At 46.5% G+C, this 18590-nt stretch overlaps 3 protein-coding genes across 5 annotated transcripts; 2 read left to right on the forward strand and 1 right to left on the reverse strand.

Moving 5' to 3' along the window:
• Window positions 1–335: 335 nt before the first annotated feature.
• polr2d (RNA polymerase II subunit D) lies at window positions 336–7614 on the forward strand. Its single transcript, XM_086262586.1, has 4 exons — window positions 336–585; window positions 759–939; window positions 1014–1109; window positions 7299–7614. The coding sequence occupies exons 1-4, from the start codon at window positions 495–497 to the stop codon at window positions 7375–7377; spliced, it is 447 nt and encodes a 148-aa protein (XP_086118712.1). The 5' UTR covers window positions 336–494; the 3' UTR covers window positions 7378–7614.
• Window positions 7615–7616: 2 nt separating this feature from the next.
• LOC147315321 (dual specificity protein phosphatase 14) lies at window positions 7617–10445 on the reverse strand. The gene is made up of 3 exons (XM_086262585.1): window positions 9849–10445; window positions 8173–8489; window positions 7617–8097 (listed from the first exon to the last, which is right to left on the reverse strand). The coding sequence occupies exons 2-3, from the start codon at window positions 8481–8483 to the stop codon at window positions 7884–7886; spliced, it is 525 nt and encodes a 174-aa protein (XP_086118711.1). The 5' UTR covers window positions 8484–8489; window positions 9849–10445; the 3' UTR covers window positions 7617–7883.
• On the forward strand, window positions 9518–14756 carry LOC147315322 (uncharacterized). Of its 3 annotated transcripts, none has more exons than XM_086262582.1 (5): window positions 9518–9819; window positions 10638–11224; window positions 11379–11455; window positions 11900–12151; window positions 12274–14756. In XM_086262582.1, exons 2-5 carry the CDS (start codon window positions 10678–10680, stop codon window positions 12529–12531), a joined length of 1134 nt encoding a protein of 377 aa, XP_086118708.1. In that variant the 5' UTR covers window positions 9518–9819; window positions 10638–10677; the 3' UTR covers window positions 12532–14756. The 3 variants fall into 3 exon arrangements, with proteins under 3 accessions (XP_086118708.1, XP_086118709.1, XP_086118710.1); XM_086262583.1 differs by lacking the exon at window positions 9518–9819 and adding an exon at window positions 9843–10329; XM_086262584.1 differs by lacking the exon at window positions 9518–9819 and adding an exon at window positions 9843–10097.
• The last annotated feature ends 3834 nt before the right edge of the window (window positions 14757–18590 follow it).

The raw sequence follows: 18590 nt of genomic DNA on the forward strand, positions 1-18590 counted from the left end.
CTCCCTTTTACGACCGCTGAGATAGATTCTGTTCTGTTTCTTTTTGTCGGGGTTCAGCGGCTTCCGGCACTCATGTAACAAAATAATCTTTTTTTAAACTGCTTAAAACTATTCTCTGACACTCAGTGCGAAGCTGCCGCTCCCGTCCGCAGGAGGGCGCTGCTAGCAGAGACTGTTACTTTGAAAGAATCCCTGCCAGACAGGAAAATGAACTGTCGACCTGATTCTCTAATTTTATGTAATTTTTTTTTATATTGTCATCTCTTTGGCACAAACTGCACCCTCCTTCTGTTTTTCATAATGTTCTTTAATGTCGTCACAAAGAGCGGAAGTGACTGTGGGCGCCCCGGAAGTAGTTCTCGCTGTTTTCTTGAGGTCCGGAGCGGCGGCGCTGCTTTCTACCCCCCGACCGTTCTCTCCGGGATTTCACCCCCGACCTGCCAGGCTTGACCGGGCAGCTGTGTCTCACCCTCCGGGCGGCTTCACGCTCCTGAATGCTCCTCGACATGGCGGCTGGAGGCGGCGCGGCTCCTCCGCATGTTGGTGATATTGAAGAGGACGCTTCTCAGCTGCTCTTTCCAAAAGGTGAGTACCTGCAGCGCGCGCACGCACTCTCGAACAACTACAGACACGCGCGGGCGGTCCGTGGGTGCACGCGGGTACACAGACCGAGCTGCTGTCTGTGGGTTCGGCTGAAGGTTCAAAGCCTCTCTGAGCTGAGTGATTGACAGATGTTAACCCCTCCTCCTCCCCCTCAGAGTTCGAGAACGCGGAGACGCTGCTGAACTCGGAGGTCCACATGTTGCTGGAGCACAGAAAGCAGCAGAACGAGAGCGCCGAGGACGAGCAGGAGCTGTCCGAGGTCTTCATGAAGACCCTCAACTACACGGCCCGTTTCAGCCGCTTCAAGAACCGCGAGACCATCACGGCCGTGCGCAGGTACGCCCCCGCCCCGGCTCCTACCCAGGTCTGAGGCGATCCGGTTCTGACCCCTGTCATCTTTCTGTCTTCAGCCTCCTGCTGCAGAAGAAGCTCCACAAGTTCGAGCTCGCCAGTTTGGCCAACCTGTGTCCAGAAGCCGCAGAGGAGGCCAAAGCCCTGATCCCCAGGTAAGTCAGATCCACGTCACAGCAGGAACTTCACAATAAAAGCCTCTGACAGCTGCAGTGTTGAGGTACAGGAGCTGCTCCACAGTTCATAACTAGCTGAGTTAAACACATAGGCAGGTTCAATTCAGTTCAGTTGTATTTATACAGCACCAAATCACAGCAACAGTTCCCTGAAGACACTTTATATTGTAAGGTCGACCCTACAATAATACATACAGCGAAAAACTCAACAATCATTTGACCCCCTATGAGCAGCACTTTGGCGACAGTGGGAAGGAAAAACTCCCTTTTAACAGGAAGAAACCTCTGGCAGAACCAGGCTCAGGGAGGGGCGGGGCCATCTGCTGTGACCGGTTGGATGCGGCAGGTGGAAACATTTGGTGTCACGGCCTTTTATGTTCCAAACACCGAAAAGGCCGTGGGTGGCAACGGGAGGTTTGCTTTTGGAACGCACTTCTGACTCCATTGTTTAAAAATCATATGGCGTTTATTTCGTGCAAAATTATAAACAAAAATCAACCAAATAACTTCTTACAACTTAAACGAAAGTTAACTTAATTTGCTTTAACAACTTCAAAAGTGGTCAAAAAATCATTTTCTAACCGTCCTGTCTTCCCATCAGACATTTGGCAAACAAAAAACCAAAAACATTTACCACACCCCTCCAGGTGCTCTTAATCCCCTGATTAATGGGAGGCTCCATAAGCTAATAAACCAATCACTTTCCAAAGAACTTTTCCAAAAATTAATTACAAATTTACTTAACAAAACTAGGTCAGCATATTCTTACAACTTTAAAGAACTAAAATGAATACAAACTGCATTTTATAAACATTCAACAAAAATGGCCACAACATTTGGAATCCAGAAACCACACCTGTGGGTAGGGATGGGTATCGAAAACCGGTTCTTGTTGAGAACCGGTTCCCACTGTTTCAATTCCTTGGAAGTGTTTGCCATTTTTGCAAACGATTCCCTTATCGATTCCAGTCGCCCTGAATGACGTCACCACGTTGCGGAGCGTCATTTACCTGGCAGGAAACACGGCGGCTCAAACGCTAAAAAGTTTGGTTATACTTTACAAGAACGGATGACAACAGGGCAACTTGCAATACTTGCAAAGTAGATACTTCATTTAAGGGAGGAAACACTACGAATATGCAAAAGCATTTGCTCACAAAACACGCGATGACCTTAAATGAACGTCGTGTTTTTAATTCCGCTCCGGACTCGTGAATCTCAACCCAGCAGCAGCGGTAACGTTTGCACGTCCTCTCCCGTTAATGCGGCAGGTAAATAATCAGCTAACAGTGCATATTATGTTAGCGCGATCTGCCTTATCTGCCATTACTGTGCGTTTAGGTGACCATGATGAGACAGAGTCTGGCTCAGATGCTGGCAGTTCTCGCTGCAGTCTGCTGGTAGCGTCTCCTTTCAGGCCAGGATAGACTAATGTCACCGAGCAGAGACTCAGTTTGTGGTCAAAGGCTTGCACCCGTTTGCCACAGCAGATGATTTTCGGTAAGTGAATGTGTTTAATTGTAGGCAGGGACATTACTGGATATTCTTGTGTAATTGCTACAGAATAATTTATGTTATACTTTGTTATTGCTACAGAAGAATATTTATTTTATTATTTTACATTTACAATTTTTTTTCCCCGGGGACCCTGTGACGCCCCATTGAAGAGCCGCAGGCTGCGGATCTCTTAAGATCTCACTGTTGGGTTTGTAAGGCCATGTTACTCCTAAATTTCTATCTTGTTCAAAGAGAAGATATAAAACAAAGTTCTAAGCTAATCGACCTTAGTGTTCTCCTTTTTTAAAAAGAATCGATAAAGAATCGAATCGAAAATGGAATCGGAATCGTGAAAATCTTATCAATACCCATCCCTACCTGTGGGTGGGTGATCACAGCATGAGTGGGGTTGGTAAGAATTCCTTGCGTGTGTCTGTAGGAAGTCGTTGCACACAGACCATTTACTCTGTAGCTGAGGGGCGTGGTCACATGACCATCACATGGATGGTGTCGCTACCTGATCCGTACCGGAAACCCGATCGGTACCACGCATGCACAAATCTTACGTCACTTTCTCTCTTTGCCAACACTGTGACAGTTAATATGATACGGTTAGCGCCCAGTTAGCTCCTAGCATTTCTCGACAGCTCTGCCTCTTTTTCGGACATTTAAACAATGGACACCTCCGGTTACAAACAACTTCATGCTTTTCTCCTCAACAGAGAGCGTCCTCCGATTGAACAACAGCGCCGTAAAATAAGAAGAATGGCGCCTAATTACAGAGTTAATAATACAGACTTTGTAATGTGTCACGTGAAGATTCATCAGCCAGATGAAGTGTTTACTGACAATTGACAGTGATAGCGGACATTATCATTACTATTCCAACAATCCTCTCCACACAGACGAGCATAAACACACTCGATTATCACTAAATCAAATTTAACACACATTTGTAACGACGCTAATTCAGTTTACAATAGGGTTCATTCGCTCCGTCAGCAGGTGGCGGTATCCTCGTACACTGGCAGTAAACTGCCATTAAACGAACAGAAGAAGAAGAAAACATCTGCACATGCGCGGTAAGCATCGGGGAGTCCTGATCCGTAACTATCTTTTTATTTTTCGTTTTTGTCTACATTGTATTGAATGTTTCATTATTGCAAAAGTTTTAAGAGATACTTATTGTTAACATCTCAACAGATACTCTGACCTGTAACTATCGTGAAATGAAGTAGACGCCTTTCACACATGCGTGGTACCGATCGGGTTTCCAGTACGGATCGGGTAGTGACAAATGGGACCGTTCTGATTAAGCCCATGGAACAACAACCAGTTAGGCGAGGGCACGGAGAGTGATGCGTTTCCTGCCGTTCCACCATTAAATACACGGGTCGTGTTTCCTCCACAGGCGGGAAGTGTTGCCTGTTCACACTTCTGATTTAATGACCGTGTCTGTCTAACCCTGAATCTGAACGATTCAGATGAAAAATAAAAGATCACTGAAAAGCAGGTGGAGGTGGAGGCACAGGCTCATCCTGATTGGCTGTGCGAGTCAGCTGGGTGAGACAGTTGGCTTTAGTCTGAGCCCACAGGATGAACCTGTGACCACCTCCTCAGTTTTTTTTATATCAGTTTATGACTGAAATAATGATTTTTGGCACAGTGGAACAGCTTCATGAGACAAATCTGAACTTTATTGTACAGAATCTGGACAACAGAGCACTGCGTGTGCCGCTGCACTCACACGGGCCACGTAAAACACTTCATAAAAACAGACCTGACCAGCCCTGCAGCTTTATTTTGAAAGTTCATTTCAATTTTATTTATATAGCGCCAAATCACAACAACAGTCACCTCAAGGAGCTTTATAGGGGCGGGGCCATCTGCTGTGATTGGTTGGGGTGAGAGAAGGAAGACAGGATAAAGACATGCTGTGGAAGAGAGACAGAGGTTAATAACAGATATGATTCAATGCAGAGAGGTCTGTTAATACATAGTGAGTGAGAAAGGTGACTGGAAAGGAAAAACCCAGTGCATCATGGGAATCCTAGGTCTATTGCAGAATAACAAAGCTACGTTCACACTGCAGGCGAAAGCACATCAAATCTGACTTTTTTTCACCCTTTGCGACCCGTATCCAATCATGGTAATGACAGTGTGAACAGCAAATCCAATATTTTCAAATCCAATCTGGGTCACTTTTGAATGTGGTACTGAATCCGATACTTACCTACAGTGGTTGCAAAAGTATTCGGCCCCCTTGAACTTTCCCACATTTTGTCACATTACAGCCACAAACATGAATCAGTTTTATTGGACTTCCAGGTGAAAGACCAACACAAAGTGGTGCACACGTGAGAAGTGGAACGAAAATCATACATGACTCCAAACATTTTTTTACTAATAAACAACTGCAAAGTGGGGTGTGTGTAATTATTCAGCCCCTGAGTCGATACTTTGTAGAACCAGCTTTTGCTGCAGCTCCAGCTGCCAGTCTTTTAGGGTCTGTCTCTACCAGCTTTGCACATCTACAGACTGAAATCTTTGCCCATTCTTCTTTGTAAAACAGCTCCAGATCAGTCAGATCAGATGGACAGCAGTTTCCAGATCTTGCCACAGATTCTGGATTGGATTCAGATCTGGACTTTGACTGGGCCAGTCTAACACATGGATATGTTTGGTTTTGAACCATCCCATTGTTGCCCTGGCTTCATGTTTAGGGTCGTTGTCCTGCTGGAAGGTGAAGCTCCGCCCCAGTCTCAAGTCTTTTGCAGACTCCAAGAGGTTTTCTTCCAAGATTGCCCTGTATTTGGCTCCATCCATCTTCCCATCAACTCTGACCAGCTTCCCTGTCCCTGCTGAAGAGAAGCCCCCCCAGAGCATGATGCTGCCACCACCATATCTGACAGTGGGGATGGTGTGTTCAGAGTCATGTGCAGTGTTAGTTTTCACACATAGCGTTTTGCATTTTGGTCTCATCTGAGCAGAGCAGCTTCTTCCACGTTTGCTGTGTCCCCCACATGGCTTGTGGCAAACTGCAAACGGGACTTCTTATGGTTTTCTGTTAACAATGGCTTTCTTCTTGCCACTCTTCCATAAAGGCCAACTTTGTGCAGTGCACGACTAATAGTTGTCCTGTGGACAGATTCCCCACCTGAGCTGTAGACCTCTGCAGCTCGTCCAGAGTCACCATGGGCCTCTTGGCTGCATTTCTGATCAGCGCTCTCCTTGTTCGGCCTGTGAGTTTAGGTGGACGGCCTTGTCTTGGTAGGTTTACAGTTGTGCCATACTCCTTCCATTTCTGAATGATGGCTTGAACAGTGCTCCGTGGGATGTTCAAGGCTTGGGAAACCTTTGTGTAGCCTAAGCCTGCTTTAAATGTCTCAGTAACTTTATGCCTGACCTGTCTGCTGTGTTCTTTGGACTTCATGGTGTTGTTGCTCCCAATGTTCTCTTAGACAACCTCTGAGGCCGTCACAGAGCAGCTGTATCTGTACTGACATTACACACAGGTGCATCTATTTAGTCATTAGCACTCATCAGGCAACGTCTATGTGCAACTGACTGCACTCAGACCAAAGGGGGCTGAATAATTACACACACCCCACTTTGCAGTTGTTTATTAGTAAAAAAATGTTTGGAGTCATGAATGATTTTCGTTCCACTTCTCACGTGTGCACCACTTTGTGTTGGTCTTTCACCTGGAAGTCCAATAAAACTGATTCATGTTTGTGGCTGTAATGTGACAAAATGTGGGAAAGTTCAAGGGGGCCGAATACTTTAGCATCCACTGTATCCGGTGTTTTAGAAAGCGACTGCTGTTTGAATGGTCCTGTCGCATTAAATCCGTCTTTTACTTCACTGACACAAGACCGACTACAGCCAGCTTGAAGGCCTGTGGTACATAGCCGATCATTAGAGATAGGTTGATCATATTTAAGATTGAAGCATTAATTAATGGCAGGACTTCTTTGAGCAGTTTTGTAGGAATGGGGTCTAAAAGACACGTTGATGGTTTGGAGGAAGTAATTATTGAAGTTAACTCAGAAAGATCAATTGGAGAAAAAGAGTCTAACTTAACATCAATGGTACTAAGAGTAGCTGTAGATAATATTACATCTGTGGGATGATTACTGGTAATTTTTTCTCTAATGATAAAAATTTTATTAGTGAAGAAGTTCATGAAGTCATTACTAGTTAACGTTAAAGGGATGGTTGGCTCGACAGAGCTCTGACTGTTTGTCAGCCTGGCTACAGTGCTGAAGAGAAACCTGGGGTTGTTCTTATTTACTTCAATCAGTGATGAATAGTAAGATGTTCTGGCTTTGTGGAGGGCTTTCTTATAAAGCAGCAAACTATTTCTCCAGGCTAAATGATGATCCTCTAAATCTGTGACTCTCCAGCTTACGAGTCGTCTGCTTTAGGCTACGTGTTTGAGAATTATACCGCGGAGTCAGGTACACAGCTGCAGAGAGATTCAGTTTCCTGTCCAGAGCTGGTCCTGGTTCAGTTCTGCAGATACTTCAGAGCAGAACCGGCAGCAGGAGGCGGCAGAGCAGCAGGTGGCGTCAGTGATCTGTGACGATGCTGTGTTTCCATGACGACACCTGTGTGTGTGTCTGTGTGGTTGTTCGGTTGCTGTGTCAATAAAGTTTTCTGTGTTTTCAGCTTGGAGGGTCGCTTCGAGGACGAGGAGCTGCAGCAGATCCTCGATGACATCCAGACCAAGAGAAGCTTCCAGTACTGAGACCTCAGCCCCCCACACACACAGCCCCGCCCCCTACAGCCCCGCCCCCGGACTAATGTGGTCAATCTGCTGTCTTGATAAAACTTTTTCTTACTTGTTGTTTTCACGCGTTTCTTGCACATGCTCAGTTCAGCTTGATTGCAGGGTTGTGTGCAGCGTCTGACCTGAACTGTTGCTGATGCCTTTTTTTTTTTTGTTTTGGGGGTTTTTTTAAATAAAGGTTTGATTGAACCAGTTGCTCAGTCATGTGACTTTTTCATTTGTACCATAAAATTACAAGTAAATAACCGTCTGGCACCATAACACACACACACACACACACACACTGCAGAAACAGATGATTTCAGCGGCATTTAAACCACAACCAATCACAGAGCAGCACTCTGAGGCCCAGAGAACAGGAGAAATATGCACAGGTTTATAAGCTCCTCCCAACAACAGGAAGAGCACGTGGAAGCAGTTCCTCAGAGCGCTTCAGACCGAAAACGCTGCAGAGCCAGCCAGCATCAGACATTCAGGCAGTGCACCGCTGCAGCGTCCGAGTCCTCCAGAGCTTCAGGAAGGACGCCGCCTGGTGTCCTCGCCATCCTCACCGTGTTCCTACCAAACAGGGTCCTCTCCAAGTCTATCAGCTGCCTCCAGAAACCAGCGTTGGGTCGAATAAATGGTCGCTGCTCCAGAACAAGTTGGTGAGCTCGACGGAGGCTGAGACCCTGAGACCTGAAGCACAGAGACCAGAACCACATCAGAGACGAGAACCTGACTGTCAAAGTGAGACTAAAGCACTGTGGCTACCTCATGAGGTAGGCCATGATCAGCGCAGAGGACCGGCTTCTGCCGGCGGTGCAGTGGACCAGAGTCGCCCCCGTTTGGTTCTGGTTGATCCGTTCAGTTACCAGGTCGAAGTACTCTCTGAGGGGGGCATGAGGCTGGTCCTGGACGGGGATGTGGAGCACCTGCAGACCATCCAGTTGCGGGTAGGAAATGTCCTCGAGCCCACTGGCGTTGATGATGAGAGTGACATTTCTGCTGGTCAACACGCTGGTGTTCAGAGCCGAGTCCAGATCAGTGAGGAAGAGGCCGGCAGAGACCCGAGAGACCCGCATGATCCGCTGCAGGAGGACACATCACAGCGGTTCAACACAAACTGAGGTCTAACAGAACAAGGACTCAAAGAACAGGAGCTCGCCACTTCCTGTCAAATTCTCTTCAGTGAGGCGAGCAGCGGTTCAGCCAACCACACAGAACCAAAGACAGTTAGCGGGCTCTGACCAGACTGGAGACAGTACCAGTATTATTACTTCCAGGCTGGACGACTGTAATTCATTATTATCAGGATGTTCAAAAAACTCCCTGAAAAGCCTTCAGCTGATCCAAAATGCTGCAGCAAGAGTCCTGACAGGGACTAGAAAGAGAGCAGATTTCTCCTGTTTTGGCTTCCTGTTAAATCCAGAATTCAAAATCCTGCTCCTCACATACAAGGTCTTAAATAATCAGGCCCCATCTTATCTTAATGACCTTGTAGTACCATATCACCCTATTAGAGCACTTTCTTCCTGTTAAAAGGGAGTTTTTCCTTCCCACTGTCACCAAAGTGCTGCTCATGGGGGTCAAATGATTGTTGAGTTTTTCTCTGTATCTATTGTTGTAGGGTCTACCTTACAATGTAAAGCAAGTCCAACAGCAGTTAGACTATAACTCCTCAATCACGATGTCATAAGTCACTGGACACTGTGAACATCCACGGTAACCACTTCATGCATAATGGACCTTCCATGACCTTCCAAGCTATATAGTTTATGTCTTCCGTATTTCCAACTATATCCATAATCACATACTGTGTATGCTACCATTGTATATAGTGTATTATCTTACTTTTTTCATTGATTGTACTTAAATTGTATTTTTGTATTTCCTTCATATATCTGTACCTGAGCTGAGGTGACGCAAAAATTTCCCCGTTGTGGGATCAATAAAGTCTTATCTTATCTCTCTTGAGGCGACTGTTGTTGTGATTTGGCGCTGTATAAATAAAGTTGAATTGAATCAGCATATTAAAATGCATAGTTGGTATTTTTATGCATCACTGTTTTTCACTATTGTAAACAAACAAGAGCAAAGCGTTTTGTCAGAAGTGGATTCGAAGCCACGCCTCCAGGTGAGACTGCGACCTGCACACAGGTGGGCTGACGGCAGCTCGTCCTTCATACACAGTGATAGTGATGATGAAGAGTGTTCAGCGTCTACTGTGGCTGTATTAACAAACTCCAAACCCGAGTCTTCCGGTTGTTATTGATACGATTCATCGATGATCCCCCAGATTATTGGGAGCAGGCTGAGCTGAAACATGCCGGGACGTGTCTGGTGTCACGGGATAATGAGTCAGCGAAGCTTTAAATAGACTCGGTTTCGTTTCTGCTCTCAGACCGACAGCAGAGACAGGTAAGGTACATTCTGACACTTTCACTCACCTGCCAGTTAGATAAGGAGCCAGCCCGCTGGTTTACAGCTTAATGAGCGTAGAACAGACAGGCCGAGGTCTGGAAACACGAACTAACCTCGCCGTGTGCTCTCAGAGGAGCCGGAGCGGCTTCAACCAGACTCTATTCAAAATTCATTCACTTTAGGGCCTCCTTCCGTTTCTGTGTTTCCCTGTTTTTCTGTTTCAAGAGATCAAGCTATTTCCCATAAGACGAGGACCCTAAGAACACATTATAAAAGTAAGTAAAATTGTATTAAGACAAGGATCACGGAGTGCTTCACAACAAAATAACAGCGCATAAAAACTAAAAAATATGAGCTTTTAGTTGTTTCTTGAAAGACAGACGAGGAAACGTTAAAGTTGGCCTGATTATTTGGAAGGATCTCCCTGAAAAACGATGAACGCTGCCTTCGTGAGGTCCGGGCCGAAAACCAGAGCGGCTCCTCCCCGTGAGTCTCAAACGCCTCCCGGTGAGCCTGCGTCCACCGGAGCGCCGAGCTCCGTGTTTCTACACAAATCTGAACGGAGTCTGGTGGCAGGAGTGTATGTGCTTGGGGACGGGTCGGGCGATCACGTGGTTTGTTTCGGCTGTTTGAACCGGATGTGTGGCGAAACATCTGACTCTTCAAAATAAAAGCCTCGGTCGACTCTGTCAAGTTAAAAATCTGTTATTACCCGTTTGATTTGATATTCATTTCGTTTCGTGATTTTATTTCATCTGATCACGTTTATTGCTTCCTGGATTCAGACTCTTCTGCTTTTCATTCCTTGCCTGCAGTTTCTCTTCTGGTCCCCTTTCGGATCAAGACCCAACAACAATGCGGAACCACCACACCAAGCAGACTTCCACAGGTACTGGCATGGCTCAGAAACCAGTCCTCCCTCAGGTCAGATACCACCCCTCCATCCAGACTCCAGAAGGCATCACTGGAACCAGAACCTCCAGTAAAACCAGACCCGGTGCTGCACGCCCCCTTCAGACTGGGACTGACTCCCGGGCAGATCCAGGAAACAGCGGCGCCCAAAAAGCTGCCTCGGCTGCGAGACCTCCTCCTGAAGGAGGACAGAAACGGGCACAGAAACCTGTGAAGGAGGCGGTTGCTGCTGATCCAGATCCTCCCCAGAAACCTTCCCCAGCAGCCCCTCCCAAACCCGAGCAGGTGCCCCTGGATGTGGGTGTCCGTCTGGACCGGTGTGTGGTGGAGGAGGTGGAAGTCTTGACCCGCGGACAGAGAAACAACCCAGACTGGTTCGCTTGGAGGAAGAACCGAATCACGGCCTCGGTGGCACACAGCATCGCTCGCTCCGGCTTTGTTAACGGCAAGAGCAAAACTCCGCCCACCTCCTACCTGGCTGCTGTCACAGGTAGGCCACACCTTCTACCACCTGGTACCCTGACTCCATATAAATGTATCTTTTAGCAGCTTCACCAGGACGTCTGCTGGTGTGAGTTTTTATTGTAACACGTGCAGGATCCCGAGAGGTCAGCCAGTAACTGGTTACCTGACTGTCTCGACAGGTGAGGGGCCCAGAGTCCAGACCAGAGCCATGAGCTGGGGGGTCCACATGGAGGCTGAGGTCATCCGCAGGTACCAGGTGTGTTTCAGCGTCTTTGTAACACTCCGCCATCTCACAAACACGGCCAGCAGGATATATGGGCATTATGAGCGCTCTGAGTTAAAGTTTAATTTAACAAGTCAAAGAAGCTCAGTATCACGAGGAAAAGACTAAAAAGTGCGACGCCTGACAGGTAAAATACAAATAAATGACTAATTACTAATTATTATGGTAATGGTCAACAGTGAACAGAGAAAATAATAGTTTTAAACCAGTGACGTGAAAGAAAGATGTGTATAAAATAATAAGAAAACCAGAATCAGTGAAAAATATCAGAAAACGCACAAAATATGTGAGAAAACCGCAATGATCACAAGAACGTTACAAACTGGGGACGAGGAGGAGGTCCTTCACTGCTGTTTTCTACACACTAAACTTTATTGAACATTTGCTGATGATGTCACTGATTACATCACCCCACAGAGGCTGAAGTCCTCGGCGTTGGGCCAGCAGGTCTGCGTTCGGGACTGTGGCTTGTTCGTCGACCCCCGGAGGCCCTGGTTGGCTGCCAGTCCTGATGGCATCGTGACGGACAGACGAAGCGGCCAATGGCTGCTCTGTCTGGAGGTGAAGTGTCCCTACAAGCACAGACACAGGCGGGTGGAGGACGCCTGCAGGGAGGACCCCGCCTTCTGTCTGCAGCTGCATGAGGAGGCCACACGGGAGCGCGGCGGGGTAGCAAACACACATCAGTCTGCTCCTCTTCCTCTTCCTCCTCTTCCTCCTCCTCTCTGATTCTTCCTCCTCCTCCAATTCCTCCACCTCTTCCTCTCTGATTTCGTGTCCTCCTCCTCCAGATTCCAGTGTACCGCCTGAAGACCTCCCACAGCTACTACACTCAGATCCAGTGTCAGCTGGCGGTGACGGGGCTGCGGGAGGCCGACCTCGTGGTCTTCACCCTGAAGGAAACGGCTGTGGTCCTGGTGAGCTTTGACCCCGAGCTGTGGGAGAAGACAGTGTCCAAACTGGAGGTGTTTTACAGGGACGCTGTGCTGCCTCACGTCAGGCAGAAGATGCAGCAGCGTGCAGCAGCCGCTGGGACGCCGGAGCTGTAGAGGTCCAGGGCTCGCAAAATCTTTTTTTTGCCAGTCTTTTTTTCCAGTCGGGCTACCAAAGTCTATCTCTGCCCTGTCCGTCGGGCTGTCGTAGGAAGGAAAAATATATGTCAATGCTTCTGCATTCTTTCAGAAATGTAGCTGGGTAATTATGTCATTGGCATCGGTGAGCCACTGTCAATATGTGACATATTGAAATCGTGTTTGAATTTGCGCTTGTTTTTTTGCTTTCACTTTGCAATCGCGCGAACTGTGTATAGAGAGCGACAGCACTGATCTGTGAGTGATGATAATTTGTGCACCAATTCCTCTGACATCGTCTTATTAATCGTTAGCTTACTATGCAAACATGACAAGTGAAATCTCCCGCAGCTTAAACATGTGAGAGGTTGATCGCAGAGAATCGCTGAGCTTATGTGAGTCCGTGTGTAAAAGCAGCAGGATATATATTTCAGTTCTGCTGAGCCAAATAAGACAGGTCAGGGTGAAGAAGTGACAGCCAAAGAAAAGCTTACCACAAAACGGAGAAGTTATGACAAATCAGACTATAAGGCAAAAAGAAAGTGCAGCTTTATGGTTTCATGGACAAAAGAATTTCTGTGGCTGCAACATGACGAGCTAAATAACCAGGGCTGCACATAAGTGGTCCGCAGGTGCGCATTCGCTGTCAAAATAAAAAAACACGCACAAGATAAGAAGTTGCAACGCGTGTTTGGGTACATACGATTTTCTGGAGGAGGACAGACTCTTAAAGTTTAGAACTCTTAAAGATGTCGAAGAAGCTCCTTTAAGCAATTACTGTGATGTTCCTCCACCTCCAAAGAAATGTCAGAAGGAGTTCGAACCACAAAAGAAGCGCGTATTCTCGGACAAGTGGTTGCAGGAGGTGAGCTGGCTTCAAACAAATGATGAACGCACAGAGATGTGGTGCGGAATGTGCCGTGAAAATCCCACTCTAGGACAAAAGCACTGCCTTTATATGGACGCAAACGCGCGCTGCAACTTCTTATCTGCTGCGCGTCTTTTATTTTGACAGCGAATGCGCACATGCGGACCACTTATGTGCACCCGTGTAAATAACATAATGTTCTGCCGGGTGTGTTGTTGGTTTTCCCTCGATTTCTGAGTCGACAAGCGCCTTTGTTACTGGGACCAGTCATTTTAAGAAAGGCCCCCATTAGAAACGCATTATTGCTCAGTCTGCAATATCTTTCCCAGAACAAACACCAATTGCAAACTAAAAATAAACCTGAAAATCAGTTTAGAGCAGCTACTATGTTGCAAAGAGTGAACTACCACTGGCACAATGTAGCCGTCTGTGCAAACTTCACAAAGCAAACGGCCTCGATCTTGGTTCCACTTGCCTCTTACCGTGACTTCAGTGGAAATTTCAAAGTCAGGATCTGACACAGATTCATGTCCTACACAGTTCTTACAAGTTCATAGAAATTTCTGTTCAATTAGAACCAAGTATTTGAGTTGATGATTGTAATTTCTATACAATGTTGTAATTTGTGTTTTAACTATTTTTTGATTAATGTTTTGTTTCCTTTACAATATTATACTTTAAAGTATAATATTGTAAAGAAAACAAAGCATCAATCAAAAAATTGCTCTTTTTTTATTCGGGCTACTTAAATTTATTTTGGGCTACCAAAAACTGAAGAGTCCCTGCCCGAAGGGCTACCGGGGATTTTAAAATTTTGCGAGCCCTGAGGTCGCTACCTGCGGGAAGAGCTTTGTGGCCCGAAGCGTGTGGGGTTTACCCGCAGTCACGGCAGGTGGCGTTCTGCTGACAGACGCTGTCTTTAATCATGTGATCGCCACATATTTGGTTCATGCCGTCATCATCAAAGCATGCTGGGAGAAAGATGTCTCGCCCGGCAACCTTCCTGTTTGACCGCGATGAGTCATCATGTGGAACCTGAGTGAGCTCCACCCGCTCTTCATTTTGATAAACTGGAGTCACATGACCTCCGCCCTGCAGGTTGTTAAAGTTGTGACCTCGTAGCAAAAAGAAAATGACTGATGGTATGAAACCACAAAAGATCTGCTGATAGAGCAGCTGTGCAACAGCGCCCTCTGCAGGCCTGTTTTTCATTGAGTTGAAGTGTAATGACCCCACAGGTGCCGGCTCCTGGCCCACTGTGGAACTGTGTGTTTTACTGGTGAGCGGACGGCGGTTTTAGTTTCCTGTTAATAAAAAATCTTTTTTTGAAAGCCAGCTTTGTCTCCACGCTCGTTGTTGCTACGCCGCACCTCCCGGACTCCTGTTGGAGCAGCACGACGAACCCCTCGGTCCACACGCACCAGTAGCGGTCTTAGATACGGGCGACACGGGCGGTTGCCCGGGGCGGCATCACAGGCATCGGCAAAAAAAAAAAAAAGTTGCTCGTACTCCTGCTGCCCCGACATCAGCCAGCGAATACTGGGAATGTCAGAGGCACCGATCGGTTTTCTGTCGCCCATTTGCTGGGAGTAAGGGCGCCCTCCGTTTGCAAGGTGCGCCTGCTGCTTGCAGCACAGGGAGGAGAGGGCGGGGCGGCGGGGGATTCTCTGGCTGGCTGGAGCAGCGTCTAATAATCAACTTAAAAATAAAAACAAAACAACAAACACGAAAACACCAGACATCATGATGCAGACTTATAATTTGCACCGATGTTTTTTTGAAATTCTGTACACGAGAAGTGAGCGAGAGCCCTCGGTGCGCCTGCGCGGTGCTGAAGTCAAAGTAAACTTTATCATCTCCGCTACAGACAGTCCAGCATAGAGACAGACGAGACGACGAGGCTGCAGTTACAGAGGTGCAAGGAAACAAACAAATATAAGAAGAGTAAGAAAATAAATCTACACTTTAGGACTCGGGGTAAAGGATCAATAACAATTTAAAATTTACAGTTTGATGATTTAAAGTCTCACACACAACCCGTCGAAAGGGGTGGGGCCAGCTGCTTCCAAATAGAGCACATTTCATTTATAATGCTGTAAATCCAAGCCCATCATGGATTCATGATTTGAATCCTGGGTCGTGTGAAATGCACCTTAGACAAAGTGAATCTGTGAACTAAGGTGTAGGTCTGTTAGGTTATGTTGTGGTGATCCTCAGGTTGGGGGATGGGTGTTCATACTGGAGGGCAAAATTAAAACCAATGTAAGATGGACAAGAAACGTTCAAAGCCATCAGGTGCTCAGTTTAGAAAAAAGAGAAAAGAAGAGGAGGAGAAACGAGCAAAAGATGCAGGTAAGCAGACGTGTGATTGGATAATGGCAGCTCATCCTGAACCAATCAGTCAGAATACTTTATTAATCTCTAAGGAAATGATGTGGGTTACAGTTGCTGCAAGAAGAAATGGTAAAAACAGCAACAGTAACAGACTAAACTCCAAACAATACATTATGTTACAGATTTTAATATTAATGAGTCCTTGTCAGTTGTTGATTTGTCCTGTTCTCATTGTGTGACGTGTTTGGTAGCTGTTTGTATACACTCTCTCTTCATATGTGTGCGTGTTTCTCTGGTGAAATTCAGTGTGGTTCTGACAACAATGTTAACGTACAATCCTTAATATGTTGCGTGTGTGTGTGGGGGGGGGAGTGTTCGCCAGGGCGCCAAACGGGCTAGGACCGCCACTGACACGCACACATGCTGGGCGGGGTCCGGGTGGTGGTTTAGGGCAGTCAAGCTGTCACTGTTGGATTCTAGGATATGTTTAATCATAAAAATGTTTTATTAATTTACTTCTATAAATTCTTCTGTGCTTCAAAGAATTTGACCCATTGTTGTGGCAGGATGACGGAAGGTTCTGGAATGTAGTGAACCATCTGCAAAAGCCATGAGGCTAAACCTCAGCCATACTGCGCCAAATTAATACTATTATTTCTGTGATTATTAATTATCATATTTAATGACATCATTTGTCACAGAAAAGAAACAGTATAGGTGAAATAAAGCCATTAAAAACACTCCTGTATAAAATAAACCCATCAGAGAAAGTAAAGAAACCAAACATCAGATCTCACTGGGAGAAACGAAGCTGGGTGACGTGATCGGGAGGAAACGGTGCCACATCGTTTGACTCACACAGAGTTCAACGATACCCCAAAGATCAACATCAAAGTGAGTCCACTGAGCTGAAATTTCCCTGCAGCAACTCAGCAGCTGTCCTGAGGGATCTCCTCCCACATCTGGACCTGGGCATCAGGACGAGGTGCAGACATTGTGTCCCCGAAGACTAAGGTCACTGGTGTCAGTTCCTTGGAGAAAACAGGTCCAAATATGTCTGCAGCAGCTCTGCTGTGCACATGTGGTCACGTTACCGTGAGCTGGGGTGGAGGGGACACTTATAGGCAAGACATGAAACTGTGGAAGAGACTGCGATGTTTAAGGAGCAGGTGGGGAGAAACCTGATGTCTGGTGTTTGTCCGAGGCTTCACGATCACTGTTGGAAAGGCCAACGTGTGGCTGGAGACTGCTGCACCCCTTGGCTGAATGAGACAGCGCCCTCTGCTGAAAACCCTCGGCACAGCATCTGTTGTGATTGGTTGGTCATCTTGTAATAAAGGTTTGTCACAAAGCCAGCTCTTTGAGGCTGATATCCAAAACAAAAACAAGACAAGGTGAGTTGAGGGAAAAAAACTAAACTAAAGCCTAAACTGTGGCAAACTAAAAATAAACATGAAACTATGACATGGGACGTAATCTGAACAGGTGTATGCAAAAACTGTGACCAGAAACTTGAAGAGGAGCATGAAAACAATCCTGAGACTTACAGTGACAGGAGATAAGCAGACGACCCGACACTGAACAGCAAGAGACAGAGGACTTAAATGCACAGAAGGGTATTGAGGGAAGTGGAAACACTCGGAAAACACAGCTGACACAAATGAACATGACGCCAGGGAGGAAACAAAAGTAACGCAATGAACATGGAGCACAAGACCTTCAAAATAAAACAGGAAAGACGCAACCCAGTATGCACAATACAATCCTTCAGGGGAAGGATGCTGCGTAGGATCCTTTGACGGCCAGTTTGGACACAAGTGAGGGGCTGTGAAACTGGACAGCCTTCTAGCCTTCATTTATTTATTTATTTATATTTATAATAAATATAAAAGAAAAAGAAAAAATGTGAGTTTCTGAGTCGTGTCGGGTCCTTTGGTTACAATCACCATCCAGGTAGAATCACTGACGGTTCACCACAGCCGGGGTGCAGTGATGCAGCGTGGACACTCGCTGTTCTCCCAGTTTTACTCGGCTCTGATTCAGCATGTTTGATGATTTGTTTCTCTTTATGTAAACAAAAACATTTCCACCATCAGGATGTTTTTCACTCAAACACTCAAGACTAAAATGATGTGAGAAAACCACATCACTGTTTTTAAACCGATTTCTGTGTTGTGTTGTAATGCTGCTGTCCACCAGGGGGCGCTGCAGCTCCTGCACACCAGTGTTACCGCGCCAGATCCGCGGCCCCGAACCGTAGTAAGGAAACCTCTGGCAGTTACTTGAAGGTTCTGTAACTGACTCGCAGCCGGCAACAGCTTACTATACAGGTCAACTCCGCTAGCAAGAAGATCGAGGGAGGCGTAGGAAACTGCTTTACCGAACCTTTATTTCTCCTCCAAGGCACGAACACCGCGTACAGTGGGCTGAAACAGTTTACTCACAGCGGGCATCGCCGATACAACTCTGGCTGTCGAGGGAGTTATTATATTCCTTTTATTTATTTTCTCTTCGTCTCTTCTGTAGCTAACCGTTACTCTTCCTTTTCCTTTTCTTGCTCTACCCCCCGCACACATTTCCCATCAGGCTCATCCTTAAAGGGCCACGCCTGTAACACTACCCCCACTCTGGATGATAATTAAACCCTTAACATCATTCCAGCACATGAACCCCCCATTAACAAGGAAACATACAGCATTCTATGCGGGACAGCAGTCATGCCCCCAGTCCATAAATGGCGATCCTTAGAATGGAACAATCTTGAAGTAGACAACTGTCCATATCTTGTGCACCAAAAAAAACATAGGATGTACAGAGTTCACTTTGGGGAGGGTGC

This window comes from Aulonocara sp. 'chitande type north' Nkhata Bay, linkage group LG14 (assembly GCF_057382095.1).
Source record: "Aulonocara sp. 'chitande type north' Nkhata Bay isolate Kocher_YH1m ecotype deep benthic linkage group LG14, A_spYH_male_GT1.1, whole genome shotgun sequence".
NCBI classification, from domain to species: Eukaryota; Metazoa; Chordata; class Actinopteri; order Cichliformes; family Cichlidae; genus Aulonocara; species Aulonocara sp. 'chitande type north' Nkhata Bay.